This window comes from Echinops telfairi, unplaced genomic scaffold, assembly GCF_000313985.2.
Source record: "Echinops telfairi isolate 266 unplaced genomic scaffold, ASM31398v2 ScPeMD7_2;HRSCAF=8, whole genome shotgun sequence".
Lineage (NCBI taxonomy): Eukaryota > Metazoa > Chordata > Mammalia > Afrosoricida > Tenrecidae > Echinops > Echinops telfairi.
Window position 1 is genome coordinate 38,169,953 of NW_022103898.1, and position 16,808 is coordinate 38,186,760.

Here is a 16,808-nt window from a genome sequence, read left to right on the forward strand (position 1 = left end):
TGGTAGGTCCTGTCACCTGGCATTGCTTGAATTCCATATCCCATCTGGGACTGCTTTGCCAAGCTCATGAGCTACTAACTATTGGTGACTCACACTGTTTTTGCAGCCTGTGGGCCAACTCTGGAGGGAGGACTCCACTGTCTGCTTTCTTGACCTTGGACCGAGCAGCCCACTTGAGTTGAAGGACTTACAGTAAATTAATTATTCCACAAAAGTGAGTTAAACTGATCCCTGTGTACTTCTGTGTGGACTAATTAGCTGTTATATTCCTTCTCACTGTATAAACCTATCCTCGAATATAAACATACATAAATATGAATGTGAATGTACATATAAAACCATAAATGTCCTGGTTTTGTTTCCCTAGAGAACCCTGCCTAACACACTTGCTCAGAATTCTTTGCCTTGGTCAACACTTTCTTTATAGTAATTTGGCTTCCCAAGTGGGACTACTTACAGAAAATGTCATGGATGCCCAAGAGGATTCATGCTGACATTCTGGTTTAATAATCTTTGAATTTGTTAAAAGTAATTTTGCCCATAAAAGATAAAGCCACGTTTCCAAATTTGTCAAAATTGTCAAGAATTGTACCTGATACTGGAAGAAAAATAATGTAAGAATTTTATCTTTCATAGGCCATTGACTGTTATGTGGTTCTATCCAGAACATCCTCTATGTTGGCACATATTTCCTATTCAGATGTTTACAGTTATTATACAACAATATCTATGAGGAGGCTTTAAAAATTCATGGAAATGTAATTAAAAGAAGGTGGGATTTTTCCTTGTACTTTTGGAAGCCCCCTTGCACATCATCATCGTCATTAGATCTTGGTTCAAAGTAGAGAAGACCAGAAAGATGATTATTGTGTTTCATTGACTATGCAAAGGCATTTGACTATATGAAGGACAATAAACTGTGGATAACCTTGAGAAGATTGGGAATTCCAGAACACTTCATTGTTCTCTTGCAGAACTTGTACATGGATGAAGAGGTAGTTATGTAAACAGAACAAGGGATTGCTGTGTGATTTAAAATCAAGAAAGGTGTTGCTGAGGGTCGTGTCTTCTCACCATACTTATTCATTCGGTATGCTGAGAAAATTATCGCAAAAGCTGAATTATACAAAGAGTGTGACATCAGGATTTGAGGAAGGCTTATTAAAATCCTGTGGTATGCAGATGATACAACCTTGCTTGCTGAAACTGAGGAGTAATTGAAGCACTTGCTAATGAAAATCAAAGATTGTAGTCTTACATATGGATTACAACTCAGCATAAGGAAGGACAAAATCCTCACAATGGGACCAGTCGGTAGCAACATGATAAATACATAAAAGATTGAAGCTGTCAAGGACTTTGTTTTTGCTTACTTGGATCCACAATCAATGTTTATGAAAGTAGCAATCAAGAGACCCAATTGCATTACATAAATATGCTGCGCAAAACCTCTTTGGAGTGTTAAAAATGAAGGATGTTGATGTTACTTTGAGGACTAAGGCATGCCTGACCCAAGCCATGGTATTCTCCATTGCACCACTTGCACGGGAAAGTTGAATAATGAAGATCTAAGAAGAGTTGATGCATTGAACTGTAGTGCTGGAGAGGAATACTGAAAATACCATGGACTGCTAAAAGGACAAACAGATCTGTCTTGGAAGAAGTAAGGCCAGTTTGTTAGTCTGAGTAAACTAGAGAAACAAAATTTATAAACCCTCATAAATGTGTAAGGGCTTTATAAACAAGAGCAGTTGAATATTGAGAAAACATCCCAGCCCACTCCAGATCAACTCCATAAGTCCAATATTAGCCCATATGCCTGCTACCAATCTATAAAGTCCTCTTCAGAGTCACAAAACACATGTAATGACGCCAACTATAAGATCACAGGCCAGTGGATGGAAGATCTTGTGGATCCAGTGGCAGTGTAAGCATCTCAGGAAGGGCAGAGGGTCTCCACCTGGCTCCTCAGGCTCCAGAGCTCTAGTGTAGCTCCCGTGTGGCTTCTCAGCTGGAATGTGTTCCAGGGAGTCAGCGTGTGTCCTGCCTCCAGCCAGCGATTTATCTCCTTAGCGGCTCCAAATGAGTTCATCAAGCTGCTGTCTGATTGATGGGCTAAATTCCACCCGCTTCCTCTTAAGTCTCAAACTGACAACAGATTATGTAACTACCACAGCCGGACAGTCTTTCAGGTAAAAGATTGCAAGGCTTCTTTTACATACTTTGGACATAAGTATGTCAGGAGATAAGAGTCCCTGGAATAGGGCATCATGTTTGGTAAAGTAGAGGGGCATCTGAAAAAAGGAAGGCCCTTAACAAGATGGAGTGACACAGTGGCTGCATTGATAGGCTCAGACTTAAGAAAGGTTGTGAGGATGGCACAGGACAGAGTTCAAGGGCGTACTGAAATAAAAACGGAAAAAAACTTCCTGGGGGAGCTTTCGTAGTACACATTTTATCACCTTCAACATACCCTCTATTACACTTAATACATTTGTCAAATCTGCAATTCCATTCTTGGAAACATTTTTCAAACACATCTGTTTGGATGGCTGAGAGAACTGCCTTACTTTTTTCCCCCACCTCTTCTATGTCAAATCTCTGTCTTTTCGTGTCCCTCTTCATTTGCGGAAACAAAAAGAAGTCATATGGAGCAAGGTCAGGTGAATAAGGTGAGTGGGGCAAGAGAGGCATGCTACTTTTTGCCAAAAACTGGCTCACCAAGATGGTTGCATGTGCAGGTGCATTGTCGTGGTGGCAAACCCAGTCCCCTGTCTGCCACAAATCAGGCTGTGTTACTCTGGGTAGACTACAGAAACAAATCCTGAGAGACTCATGTATATAAGAAAGAGCTTTATATACAAGAGCAATTGACTATGGAGAAAACAGCCCAGCCCAGTCCAGATCAAGTCCATAAGTCCAATATTAACCCATAGGTCCAATACCAATCTATAATGTAATCTTCAAACCTACAGAACACATTCATGTGCTGGTATGCTGGGATAAAGCTAAGGTTGAAAATATTACTGGCAACTGAAAATGAAATAGCTCTATTTTTGCAGCACAAAAAAAATAGAAGAAAAGAGGAGAAAAATAACATGAGGACAGAGGAAAAAAGGTAGTGAGTCTTAGAACATACACAGACTAGGGATGAGTGTGTTTGAAAGAAATATTTAAATAATCAGCTTTTGTTTCTTTCACGCTAACTTTTTTACTTAATCATTTCAAAGAGGTATTAATTGTTAGAGTTAAAAATGTGTGAAGAGTAACCACACACTTTGACAGGGTTAAAAATTAAAATAATATACTCAATTGTTATTCTATCACATTTTTGAGACTTGTTTTTCACTAAGGCATGCAGAGCAGTTTGGATTTCTTCTTTTACTGCCATTTATTTTGCTCACATGCTACCTCTTGAACCTGTTAAACATTAACCAACTATTTTTGTTACAGTGACTCAATGTAAACCTTTCAGCTTATGTTGATGCTTCCTGAACCAGTGGCTATTTTACCCATGGAATCCTTCAATGTTATAACTCAGGGCTTGAATATATTCTTCAGTTCTTTGAGGCATGGTGTGTTCCTTTTCACTTTCTGACTCCAGATCTTTGCAGATTTCATTATAATGCTTTCTTTTATCTTCTCAAATTTCCTGTTCACTGTTTTACTTCATCATTTCATCTATTTCTTTAGCTACTCTCTATGTAGGGGCAAGTTTCAGAATCTCTTCTGACATTCGCTCTTGTGTACTCTTTTTGACTTTTTAGTAGTCTTATATGAATGATAGTCTTGATGCCATTCCATAATTCATCAGGTCTTAATGATTCATGTTAAATGAATTGAATATGTTATTAAGTTCTCTGAATTCAGGTGGGATATATTTAAGGTCAAATTTGTCCTTGGGGATATTATTATTATTATTATTATTATTATTATTATTATTATTTTGGCTTCAATCTGAACTTGCTTATGAGCAATTTATTGTCTGACCTCACCTAGTTTTGGCTGATGGAAGTGTACTTCTCCATTTTTCCTTCCAATCTATGTAACCAATTTGATGCATGTGTATTACATCTGTCAGGTGGGTCGGTGCCATAGAGTCATACAAAATGAGTGAGAGCCAACTAGACACCACGGGAAAACAACAAGGACAAATTGGTATCATTCTGTAAGGATCTCTGGTAGTGTTATAGGTTAGGCATTGGGCTATGATCTGTAAGTGTGGTTGTTCAAATCCACAATCCGCTTTGAGGGAGAAAGATGCAGCTGTGTGCTCCAATAGAGAGATACAGTCTGAGAAACCATCAGAAGCTCCGCGCTCTGTTCTATAGGTCATTGTAGGGTCCCTGTGTATTGGAATTGACTCTTACCAATAGCTGATTTTCAGTTTAGGATCATTTTATTGACAAGACTGAGGGACGAGAACACATGTAGAAAGTTCATATCTGCTTTTCCCTGGCTTGTGCCAGTTGTGACATTTTCTTGTTACATTTGCTGTGTAGAATTAGCCACGTAGCCTGACCTAAACTCAAGGCAAGTAGAAAATGTATGTTAGCTGAATGCACATCTGGAAAATGAATCCATAAAATTATGTAACTCGGTTTAAGCTAAATTTCATTCAGATATAATGTTATTTCTCACAAAAGTTAGAGAAAATTACATTGTGATTAGATTTTACTGTCCATCTAATCCATGCTATATGATCTTGTTCACATTTCTCAATATTCTTTTGGTATTAGTCTTCAGCCTTAAGGTTCAGGAACTACATTTTATTACCATAATGAGTTAAAATCAAATTCTAGGTGATGAAGGATGCCAATCAAAAAGTACATGAGGCTTAAAATATGAACAAGGAAATTTCATTTATGAATTTACCTTGTGAGTGTGCATTTTCCAGTGAGTATAATGCTCATTTCAATTCAGTGCCCCTCTTTCTCAAAATGAAGGTACGTAGGACAATTTTCAACAGAATTTTAGGTGGTGGAGTGCAGATCCAAAAACAGGCAAATTGAGTCCTGTGTTAGTACTGACTAAATTTAAATTCTAACTGTACTGTTCACATGCTGTGTCCTTCTATTTAACTTCCCAGTCCTGTTGTTTAAAGGTCTTTTAAACGTGCACAATTATTATACTTTCTTCAGAGGGCTATTCAGAGAATTAAGTGAAATAATGAAAACAGCAGGAGTTTCTCGCATATACTGAGGACTAAATAAACGCCAGTCATTTCAGTCATTTATGTAGTTGAAGATATTTCATGTAGCCCATGATAAGAACCACTGAAATTTCTCTTCTTTGTGACAAGAATGGCCCTTTTAATAACAGTATTGCTCATGTCACACAAATGTAATATTTCTACACATTGCTGGTTTCGGTAATAAACTTTTCTTCCCTGAATCTAATTTTTCTAAGTGGTCAATGTCTTTAATTTTTTTTTATCTTTCTTCAACTGTACTATACTCACCAATGAGCTGGGGTCAAGAAGCTACTCCTAAGACTTGAGGGGAATTGTTTCTTCTCATTGTGCATTTTTAATATCAGTTTTACATCATAAAATCTTAACATCAAGATCTTTAATTGTGGTGAGATGTGTCTCACTGTCACTTTCCCTGGCCTTTTATGTAGGCAGGCCCTAGATTATAAACACATTCCCATTATAAACACAGCCCCATCCTAAATCAGTGTTTAAATCATGCTTCTTCCTTACTCGGAGCCAGTAGGGAAAGTTGGTATTTGACATCAGTTAATCAGATGTGCACTTTCACCCACTGCCATCTTGGTTATGACTCATGTGAGGCGATAGCCTAGAGAAGAGCTACCCTATGGGTTTCGGAGGCTGTAACTATTTGTAGAAGCAGACAGCCTTAGCTTTCTTTCTCACATGGGATAGCTGGTGGAATTGAACTGCTGGTCTTGCAGTGAGCAGCCCAAGGCATGGTGCACTATGCCACCTAGGCATCCTTCATACATAGCACTTAGTGTACCTTTTCAACCATAAAAATTTATTAAAACAAATTTCCAGATACATATTAATATCTTTCACATAATAACACAGTAATAATAATGTTTGATGTGAATTACAAAGCAGTACCTGCTTGTCATTATGGACAATTGTATGTACCTCAGGTAGATTTTACAGGGGTTTGTTGCTATCTATAGATTGTATATAAAGTGGACATTGGTAACATGATGATTATTTATATTAAAGTATGCATTATTTTTCCTGTTATAATAAAAATATATATCCTGATTCTTCATTGAATATTAATAAGTCAAAAAAATAGCTAAGGGGACTTCCAATTTCTTAGTTGCGCATGTTGGTGCAGTTGTTGGTAGAAGCCATTGAGTAGGCTCCGACCCGTAGCCACCTTCTACACAGCAGAGCCGTCCTCACCATCATTCCTAAATCTGAGCTCATCGTTGTAGCCATGGTGTCAGCCCAGCTCCTTGAGGGTCTTCCTTTCCTTTGCTCTCTCTCTCGGTGTCTTCCTCTAGGGACTTGTCTCTCCTGACAGCATTGCTAACATATGTAAGAGGAAGTCTTGTCATTCTTGCCTCTAAGGAACATTCTACTATCTGGCTGTACTTCTTCTAAGATATAATGGTTTGTCCTTTTAGCACTCCAGGGCATTTTCAATATTCTTCTCCAGTGCTATGGTAGTTACATAATCTAGTGTCAATTTGAGGATTACGAGTCTAGCCTATCAGCCAATGAAGCCTCTCTGTGGTCATGGCCTTCTCCTGAGGATGCTGGCAATTTCTGTATTCCTCCCTCATGGCAGGATGTCTCTGTGAGACATCCCTGTGGAGAAGACACATGGAGAGAGGCTGATAGAGCCAGACCTGTGAAGCAGGAGAAGCCACGTGGAGACCCCTGTCACCTCTGAGATGCTTACTCCGCCACTGGGTCCACAAGATTACCCACCCACTGGCTTATGATCTTCCTGCATTTGGTGTCATTGAACGTGTTTTGTGGGTTTGAAGAGGACTTTATAGATTGGTACTGGACATATGGGCTAATATCAGACTTATGGACTTGATCTGGACTAGGCTAGGATGTTTTCTCAATATTCAATTGCTCTTGTATATAAAGCTCTTTCCTATACACATATGAGTATCTATGAATTTGTTTCTCTAGTCTACCTGAACTAACACAAGTGCCATAATTCAAATCCATCAATTCTTTTTTTATATCTTCTTTATTCATGTCCAACTTTCATATGCATATGAGGCAATTGAAACTATCATGCCCTGGGTCATGTGCACTAAGAAAATATTCACAAAAATGTCCACATCTTTGCCTAAATTGGGCACTAAATCAAAATTGGGCATCTGCTTGAGATAAAGAAGATATGAAAAATGTTTCATTCCAGACAGCTTAACAATTGCTTAAAGTTGACTTGCACTCTCGTGGGCTGTTGCTCCAGGGAGGATCATTCACTTAGGATTCTGCAAGAATGATCCCTTCCAGAGTGATACAGTGAGGAGGTGATATCTCTGAATATTTAATACCTATGGACAGACAGACATCATTGCCATATACATACAGCCAACGGTACTAACATTCTTGGATAGGTAGCAGAGTAAAAAGCAGCATCATAGAATGAAGCCAACACATGCCTCTTTTACTTTACTCTCCTCTCATGTTGGCATCTATGATGAACGTTTCTTGACACACAGATGTGTTTTGCATCATAACACATATTTTACAGCTTATTTTTATACATGTTAGCTGAGATTTAAATATCTGCTACTCTGGTGATTCAAAACGATACCTATATTACCAAAAATTACCATTGTTTTTTTGCACGGATAGAACAGCATTTCAGGATGCCTATGAGGTGTGAGGTGCCCTGAGGTAAGAACTGGATATGTAAGTGTGAAAAAAAAAGTGAACTATGATATTTTCCTCATAGGAAAACATATAAAAATCCACATATATATGTATACCTATGTGTGCAGCTGGGGGGACAAGAGAAACAAATCCTGTGATAGTCATATATGTGTAAGAAAGAGCTTTGTATCACCAAGTAATTATGTATCAGGAAAAGATCCCAGGCCAGTCCAAATCCAGTCCTTAAGTCTGATACTGTCCATCAGTGTGATTCTAGTCCATAAGTCCCTCTTCAGACACACGCAGTGACATGCAATGATGCAGAATGCAGGAAGATCACAGGCCGGTGGGTGCTAAGTTGTGTGGATCAATGGAGTGGCCACTACATCACAAGGCTTGTAGAAGCCAGGGTCTACCAGCAGGAAGGTGAAAACAGAGAAAGGTGGGCAGGTTCCCAGGACCCTCCTTATGAGAAGGCCATGCCCACAAGAAGTCACCATCAGGCTGTGACCTGATTGCCAGGCTAGACTCCACCCCTACACTTTATATATGAAGTTGACACATAGTTATGTAACTACCACCACCTAGAAGATACCATAAAGCCTATATTAGTTAGCCTTTACTGTATCAGAAACAACCCCACATTTCAGGGGCTCAAAGCAATCATTTACTTAGCTCACAATTTAGAGGTTCACCAGTTTGAGCTGTGTGGTACTTCTGGTTTGTGCTGGGCTCACTCGTGCACCTGCTCAGCTAGATCAGTATGTTGCTTCAAATGGCCTCCCAGCTTGGTCCCAGTCTGGTCGTGTGGTACCTAATCCAGGTTCCTAGAAAGCACATGGAAATGTTCTATGATTCTGGAGCATCTCAGATTGTTACAACTTCCACCACATTCTATTAAGTAATTCAGTTGCAGGGTTAAATCTTAATTCACGAATGATGAACTCAGCTCCACCGCTGGTCCTGGTCGCTGAGAAGTCTCACTGCACAGGGACAGAATGCAGGGCAGGTGGGGTAAGGTGAAGCATTGCTTTTTAATGTTGTTTTCTTTCAGTCCATCACAAATTCAACAGTATTATGGCTAAAAGAAACTAACAAAATTATGAGAACCCATCAAGCATATGTATCTATGCTAGGTAGCTGATGAGAAATTACCTTTATGAAGGGTCACTTACCTAACGAGATCTGAAGGATGAACGAAGAGTTCATTGACTGGAGAAGGAGGAATTCCAAGGAGGACTCATGAAGGTGAACACACAAAAGGCACAGCAATGATAGCTCAGCACCACTGACGGCGGATGCAGCCTAATCAACTCACCGAGACCGAATCCTTCCTGAACACCATCTGCTAAAGTGCCTCGTCCCGCCTTTTGTCCTTGTGGGTCCTCAAAACGTGGAAAGCTAGTGAAAGATGGAAATCAGGGGTCAATATGATCAGTTTCATATTTTGATGAGATCAAGCTGGCTGGAGGGTAAGTATATAAATGAAAGTAAGTGAAAATATATGGTTACAAATCATAGAAGCTTCTATACAAACATAGAGCATTGCGACGCAATTATTTCTCATTCTGTCCTGCATCGAAGTCTACAGACTGCTGAAGGCAGTGTGCGTACTTCTCTAAGTCTTAGCTGAATAATTCTGCACTTTTCAAAATAGTTGTTTTAGCATTGTGGGGGGACTCCAACTTGCAAAATCGTTGTTTTAGCATTGTGGTGGGACTATTTCTTTTCAATAGTCTTTGAGTTTTGGAAACAAAAAGAAGCCTGATGGGGGTCAAAGAGGCGCTGGGAGGTCGATAGGGTAAATTTTCCAGCAAAAGTCCCATAGCATAGTCCTGGCTACCCTCAAAGAATAGGCCCATGTATTTTGGGGATGAAAAAAAAATTATCTGCAGAAATATCCTGGCTTTTTTTCTTACCTATGTTTTCCATTTTCTTAAGGCATCATCATAAAAAAACAAATAAACAACCTCTGTGATTACCCTGTGTCCTTCAAGATAAACTATGAGAAGGACCCATTTGGCGAGAGAAAGAAAGAAAGAGAAAGAGAGAGAGAGAGAGAGAGAGAGAGAGAGAAAGAAAGAAAGAAACAATCACCATTCCCTTCTGAGCTGATCTCTCTGCCCTGAATTTAAATGGCCAATCAGATCCCCTGAGAAGCCATGATTTTAATAGAAACTGTTTGGGATTTTGCAGGGTGGGGCAGGGGGTGCAGGGATGGTTATTTTGTTTTGTTTTGTTTTCCCTTTACTGAATGAGACTAAGCCAGCGTGTTATTAAGAGATCTGTCTAAAGCTGTCCAGTGAGACATTCGCTTCCCCTTGCCATCTGGTCAGTGCTGACTCCTAATGACCTGACAGGGCCCTGTGGAGCCGCCTTTGTGGGTTCAGAGAGTACACTTCTTTATTGGAGTTGAACATGTCATATTTCTCCAGCAGAGCCACTAGTGGTTTGAAACTATTAACCTTGCAATTAGCAGCCCAATTCATAGGGCACTTCATCATGCTTAAACACATTTTATGTAGAATAAACCCACATATTTATGAACTGAAACTCTAGTAGTTGTACGTTTAGGCTTACCATCATATTAAAGGACATTAAAGCATCATATAATAGACCATTATTGCATTCTAGACAAAACATGACAGTAACTTATATATGAGTGATTTTGAAAGAAAAAATAGTGATAGTGTTGTGGTTTAGAAATAACATTAATAGGTAAAATGGGCAATTGATTACAACTGACGCATGATATTGGGCAGAGAAATTTAGTCCGGCCAACTATATAAGGCTTGTCTTCCATCCATTTACAAAATCATTTATTCCGTTATCTTTTGATTCTCTTACGAAGTTAGAAATCTAATCAGAATACTTTAACTTCTCAAGCACAATTTTTTTCCATCCCACCTGTGTTAACTGTTCATTGAGCTTCTCATTGGAACGTAGCCGCAGGTTAAGTGCTGAAAGGTATTAAATATCAAACAGTAAGACACTGTGAGTTCGGCTAGTTGAAACACAGTGCTTTCTGATTCTGTGAATGGATATAATCACAAATGGCCAGAACAACACTCCTCTGCTCCTGTTTTGCTCAAGGCACCACTGGTAACACCCACATGTACATGCAAATAGTTTGTGATTGACAGGAATGATCACTAACAGAGGGCCGGCTCCTTTAAGAAGTCAGTACTGGAAATGCTCACAAACTGCATGGTTTCCTTTCTCTGGGACCCAGCAGTAGCTGGTCTAATCGTTTCCTCGGGCAGCAGGGTTGGGGAGATAGGTGGAGAATGAGGAGCTCACAACAATATGTACAAAAAAGAAGAAAGACCCTAAAATCCATTGTGGTCATTGGTACCCAATTATTTGAGTATGATTGAATGATTGAAATGTATGATACGTGAATTATATGCAATTCAAACTGTTACTGAAAATAAGACAATCAGGAAAAAAAACTTGTGTTGGCTCTTTCTGAACACAATATTTTGTTTTCTTTTTCATCTGAAATGAATTAAGTATGCTTAAAGATAGAAATGTGGTTATCTAAACCATTTAGATGTACTTTTTGGTTAAGGGATAGATGCATTTGGTGAGAATTAATTTGTAACTGAAAGGTATGGCTGTTTAAAACAGTGATGAGTCCTTTCATAGAGAGATTCTTCTATGGACAACTTTGCTACTTCATTAGAGAAAGGCAGTCTCTAGTCTTTTGCGCCAGTATTAATAACAATATAATTATTGCTGATAAAAGCATCAGTTCACATAATCTTCTGCAAGAAATGCTCTAAATGATTTTCTGCTGTGCCTCATTTCCCTAGGGAGAGGAAATCTGGTGTGAGACACTTCGGGGTCATTTCAGTGTCCTTTACTCTGGCTTTGTATGCAAGATCTGCATTGTTCACAAGGGTGTGTTGTTGCCAAGGGGGAGACACTCACTTTCTGGGCACTGGCATTTGCTGGGCCCTCACTCTCCCCAGATCACTGTCTGTGGGCTGTGCATCCTCCCTCCAGGATGTAGATCATCTCGTTCATGAGCACAGGTTGTGTTTCCCCAAATAAGTCTCTGGTCCTTTTGTTGATTTGTTTTAATGTCCTAAATTATACTCCAAGGTCAGGTAAACAAGAGGGTAGAAAAAGATAACCCACTGTAAACCAACTCAACTTATTTCAAGAAGATATAAACACGTGTTGCTGGCCAAGATGGTAGTCAGATGTCAGATGTAGAAATGACCATTATGGTATTTTAAAGGGCTCTGGGTGACATAGATGGTGAAGCACTCAATTACTAGCTCGCCAACAAAGGTGGGCAGATAAAACCCACGTGAAAACTCAGGTTTGGCAATCTGTTTCTGAACCGTCGCAACCTTGACACGCTCTGCACACCTGGGTTTGCCATGAGTTGGAATTGGCTCGAAGGCAACCATCAAGAACAGTACTTCTTTTCTTTCTTCTTAAGCTTAAGGGAAACACGAAGAACACCTCTAAAGACGGATGTAGCAGGAAGCAAGTCGGAGTAAAATAGGGAAATATCAAGTCAAAAGGAGGGGGCGAAACTCTGGGAGAAGTAGGGACCACCCTGAGATTGATTACATTTACTTTTGGGTGTTATCAGTGGTGTTACCTCGGAGAAAGCAGGGGACGGAGTGTGTTCAGGCCATTTGTGTTGAGATCCACATGCCTGCTTCTGCAGCATAAGCATAAAAATCTGCTCCTGGGGGCTGGGAGGCTGTGTCTCTGGTTTCATTTATTTGCATGCATTGCCTCATAGCTTCTTATCGCACTGTGAAAATAGTTCAAAGAGGACACAAGCCAGAAGCCTAAAGCACTTCCATTTTATAGTAAGAATAAATGTGTCCATCATGCAAAAACCTCTCCAGGCCCAGCACGTCGGCATTACCAAATAAACCTTGGGGTCCATTCTCGCTCTCACCACAGAGAACTGCTAACAGCCACACCCTTCTCCCATGGGTTTGAACCCCTAACCTTGAGGTTGGTAGCTGAGAGCTGAACCGCTGTAACGCCAGGGTCCCTTTCCCGAGGTTACCGTGCCACAGCTTCAAGGCATCCCTGTCTTGGTTTTGATGTGTGCTCAGCGGTCACCTTCTATTAGCAAGGCCGCCTCCGCAACCCAGTGTCTGGGAACCACACAGAAGCCGGCTCCCCTCTTCTGTTGTTTGACAGTGAGATCGTGCAGCTTCCCATCAAATCGGTGGAAAAACAATTATCTCATATTTTTTTAAAGGTATGTGCAAACATTTTTTTTCTACAGAGTGAAAGATTCAAAGCACCACGTCTGGAATGTGTTTCTCCCTTTAAGCTCCCTCCGTTCCATGAAACATCTGTCTCAATTTCCGCTCTTCCTAACGCCTCTTTTGGCCTTGCTGCAAACCCACCTCTTCTTAATCTACCTCATTCTGACTCCACAGATGGGAACCGTATGTCTTTTCTCTTTAAAGTGGGCCCACAGTTCTCACCAGAGATTTCGAGCCAAGCTTTCTAATATCTTCCTGTACAGCTCTGGGTGCCCCAAATATTGTACGACATGCTTTGGGGTTGGTTTCATGGATTTCAGGAACCATGGGCCCATTCCTTGGTTCTCTTCAGCAAAACTAGCCAAAGGAAGCCCAGCGTTGTGAATGCCGTATGGTTTGGACTAAAAAAAAACAAAACAACAAAATCCCGAAGCTTCAGAGAGTCCCAGTTGAATTATTTGTGTGGGTGTATCCTACAACCATTCAAGACTTAACAGAGAGTAAACACTAAATTGGCCTCGACAGACAGAAATGGTTGGAACTACAATGATACAGTGTGGGAAGGCCCGAAATGGAGAGATGCATGGTGCCCCAGCAGCACAAAAGGCAGCACAAATAATAAAATTAAATTCACAAAAGAGAGTTTAGTGTTTCTAAGAGGGGATTCTCTTTTGTGTAGCCATGTAGTCCGATCTGTCAAAAGTGCCATTAAGAATATGTGCACCTTTCAAACACTATGATGGCCTTAAGCATCCAGGAAAGAGCTGGCCTAATCAGGTATCCCCTAGGAGGCCAGCCCCATAGTGGGGCTGCGAACTCTTAACCACTGTGCCACCAGGGCTCCTGCTAAGGAGTTTGAGTCTTGGAAACCCGAAGGGCTGTTCTACCCTGTCCTGTGGAGTCGCTGTGAGTTGACATCGATTTGATGGCAGTGCGTTTGGTTTGGATTGGAATTATGTATTCATTTTATAGATAAAAGTAACGATTTGGCATTATGTTTGGCAGTAAAAAACCTAAAAAGTAATTTAGGGAAGTTTTGAGTTTCAAATGAAGATAAATCAAGATGAAGCTGGACAGGGTTTGGGGGACAACATGAGGGTTGTGGGCTTCGAAGGATGTAGGCACTCCATTGGGTCTTGGCAGACATCCTGCCCCAGCTGAGCAGATTTTGCTAAGTTAGGCAAAGGAATAGGCAGTGAAGCCAGGGAATGAAGGGGAGTGTAAGGGGTTGCTCTAAATGCCAATAATATTCTTAGAAGCATCAGCTTATTACTTAGAATATGCGGGTAAGAACTAAAAAAATCAAATGTGATTGAAACTACTATCTCTGAAAAAACTAACTGAATGCTTTCTCGATCTCACAAATGCCTCCTGTTTTCTAAGTTGTCTAAAATGTCAATTTCCAAATAGTTTGTGAGTGATGCCTGCTATCCAAAATAACATTACAATATGGGAGAAGTGGCATATCCTAATAAGATCATATAGTAGCTATTTTTCTTAGATTTAGGTTAGTAAAAATGACACTTTTCTGTAAAATACTCTTGGTGGAAGGATAAATTTGAAGAAACAGAACACGGGTATCTAAGAAGTGAAGCAGTAGGATATCTGGGAAATAAACATCAATATATGACCAGTAAATATAATTTTAAGGAAAAGATGGGAGGACTGTACGTGAAAGGGGCTTTTTATTTATATTTTACTTTGGACACATGCGTATAATTGATTTTTTCATAACAATAAAGCATTCTTGCAATGTTTTGTATTCTAAAGGCATTAAATGGATTTTCCCAAATGTATGCTATGAAAAAGGCATAAAGAGATTAAAAAGAGCAGGAGCACAGAAAATGGGGAAAAACATCGGAAAAGATAGCTAAGGTTTGAGAAGACCGAACTGGTTATAAAAGCAACAATAACGGTAACAAGACCCATATGTGCCTTCCCAGCAAGTAGGGAGAGCCAGTGTGTTGAACTTCAGAACAGGAGTGCCCTCTTGTGGCCATTATGAATACATTTCAAATTTGTGTCACTGTCCTACTGGGTTGGTGGAAAAGGTTACTTGCTGAACTTCTACTTCTTTCTCAGATTGAAATAGGAACAACGATGCCTTCTGGGAACAGAGAGCTCCTGACCCCACCACCCTTGCCAAAGGAGGAGGAAGGTGAAGAGGAAGAAGAGGAATCCACCCCCAGGCTGATCGATGGCTCTTCCCCACAGGAGCCAGAATTCCCTGGAGTTTTGGGCCCCCACACCAATGAAGGTCAGGCTTATCAACGATGAATTACAAATAAGACCAGTCGGACATCCCTTAGAATTACCGACATCCAACTCCCTAAGGAATTGGTCTGATGCAGAGCAAAGATTTGGAAGAAACTAGATTCGAGGCTTGGGTTGCATACGCCTTGTTTTCTTCAAACATAAGTGATTTCATTAGTTCAGCTTTGGTTTTATTTAACCAATGGGGGGGGGGGGGGCGGGTCGGGTCTGTGTTAAAGTATTTTTTCCTGGTTGCCTATTTAAAACCCTTGTGGTGCCATGTAATCCTAGAAATACAAGTATATGCCTCTGAGAGCAGGCCAAAGCAGTTCAGAATGATGGGAAGATGGGAAGTGGCTGACTGCCCATGATAACAGGCATCACAGTTTACGTCGTGTGAGCAGCGCTACTGTCTATGGGCCACGTGACTCAGCACTTAGCAACATCACCTTAGTTGGCTATTACAGCCTCCTGGTGCGGAGTTGATGTTCCTCTTTTCATTATCACTAAGCAAACTCTTATCTTCAAGAAGATATAAGTTGATGGAGATCATATCACCATTTAAATCACAAACTGGATTTGAAGCCGCCCCTCTCGGACTCTTCTCTGTGTGCCTGTGAGATAATGGGCCCTAGGAAGGAGCCCAGAGAGACAGAGGGGAAAGCACGCCTTCGCTGAGGTCTGCGTTTCAATGGCCGGAAGATGAAAAGGGATGCGATTCTATAGTGTTTCTGTTTCTTGCTACAATTTGTCAATGTGGACCCAAGGAGACTCCAGTGGACTCACCTCAGAATGTTTCAGCACCCTTGCAGAAAGCGGTCCTGGAGGATGTGGGGGCCTGGGTGGGGTTCCCACTGCAGAGGTTTTGTTTGGCTTGAGGGTCTCCACACCCCCAAATTCCCCACATCATCATGCTCTTTTTAATAGTCCAAATTCTGGAGATGAAAACCGATTTAAAAATGGCCACTTGTCTCCAGGCCCTCTCGTCTGCCCACCAACATAGGGAATCCGACGCGGCAATAAATGCAGAGGGCGTAAGGTGGCGTCGTGGTCGAACCCACCCAGCAGTTCTATGGAAGAATGTTCTAGCTCTCGCTACCATATAGATTACATTCAAGAAAAACCTATACTTTAAAAGCCTAAAGAAATAAAATAAATGAATTATTTTTAAGCGTGAAGCCTTACAGCCTTAAAAAAATCCCTCTAGATTCCTTACCCCTTGAGTCTAAATAAAGACATGAGTGGCTGATGAAGGGGGGGACATGAAACTGAAGTGGACTTGGAATCTTTAGTGACCCACAAGTTCCTTCCAAGCCCATGCGCAGGCGGGAGGGAGCCTGTGGAGGTCAGTTCTATGCTCGCAAGACGTGAAGGTCTTCTTGATCAGAGTGCGCTCCACAGCAGGGGGTCAGTCCTGTGTGTAAACGGAGAGTAAAGGCGCTGGAGGCAAACCCAGCCTCGTCTGCCACAAATCA

At 40.8% G+C, this 16,808-nt stretch overlaps 1 protein-coding gene across 1 annotated transcript in view; it reads left to right on the plus strand.

The window, feature by feature from the left end:
• EPYC (epiphycan) overlaps nucleotides 1-16,808 on the plus strand; it is a 46,337-nt gene that overhangs the window by 16,935 nt on the left and 12,594 nt on the right. Inside the window, exon 3 of the mRNA XM_045293329.1 lies at nucleotides 15,163-15,337. Within this exon, the coding sequence (XP_045149264.1) occupies nucleotides 15,163-15,337 (175 nt within the window). The remainder of the gene's footprint in view (nucleotides 1-15,162; nucleotides 15,338-16,808) is intronic.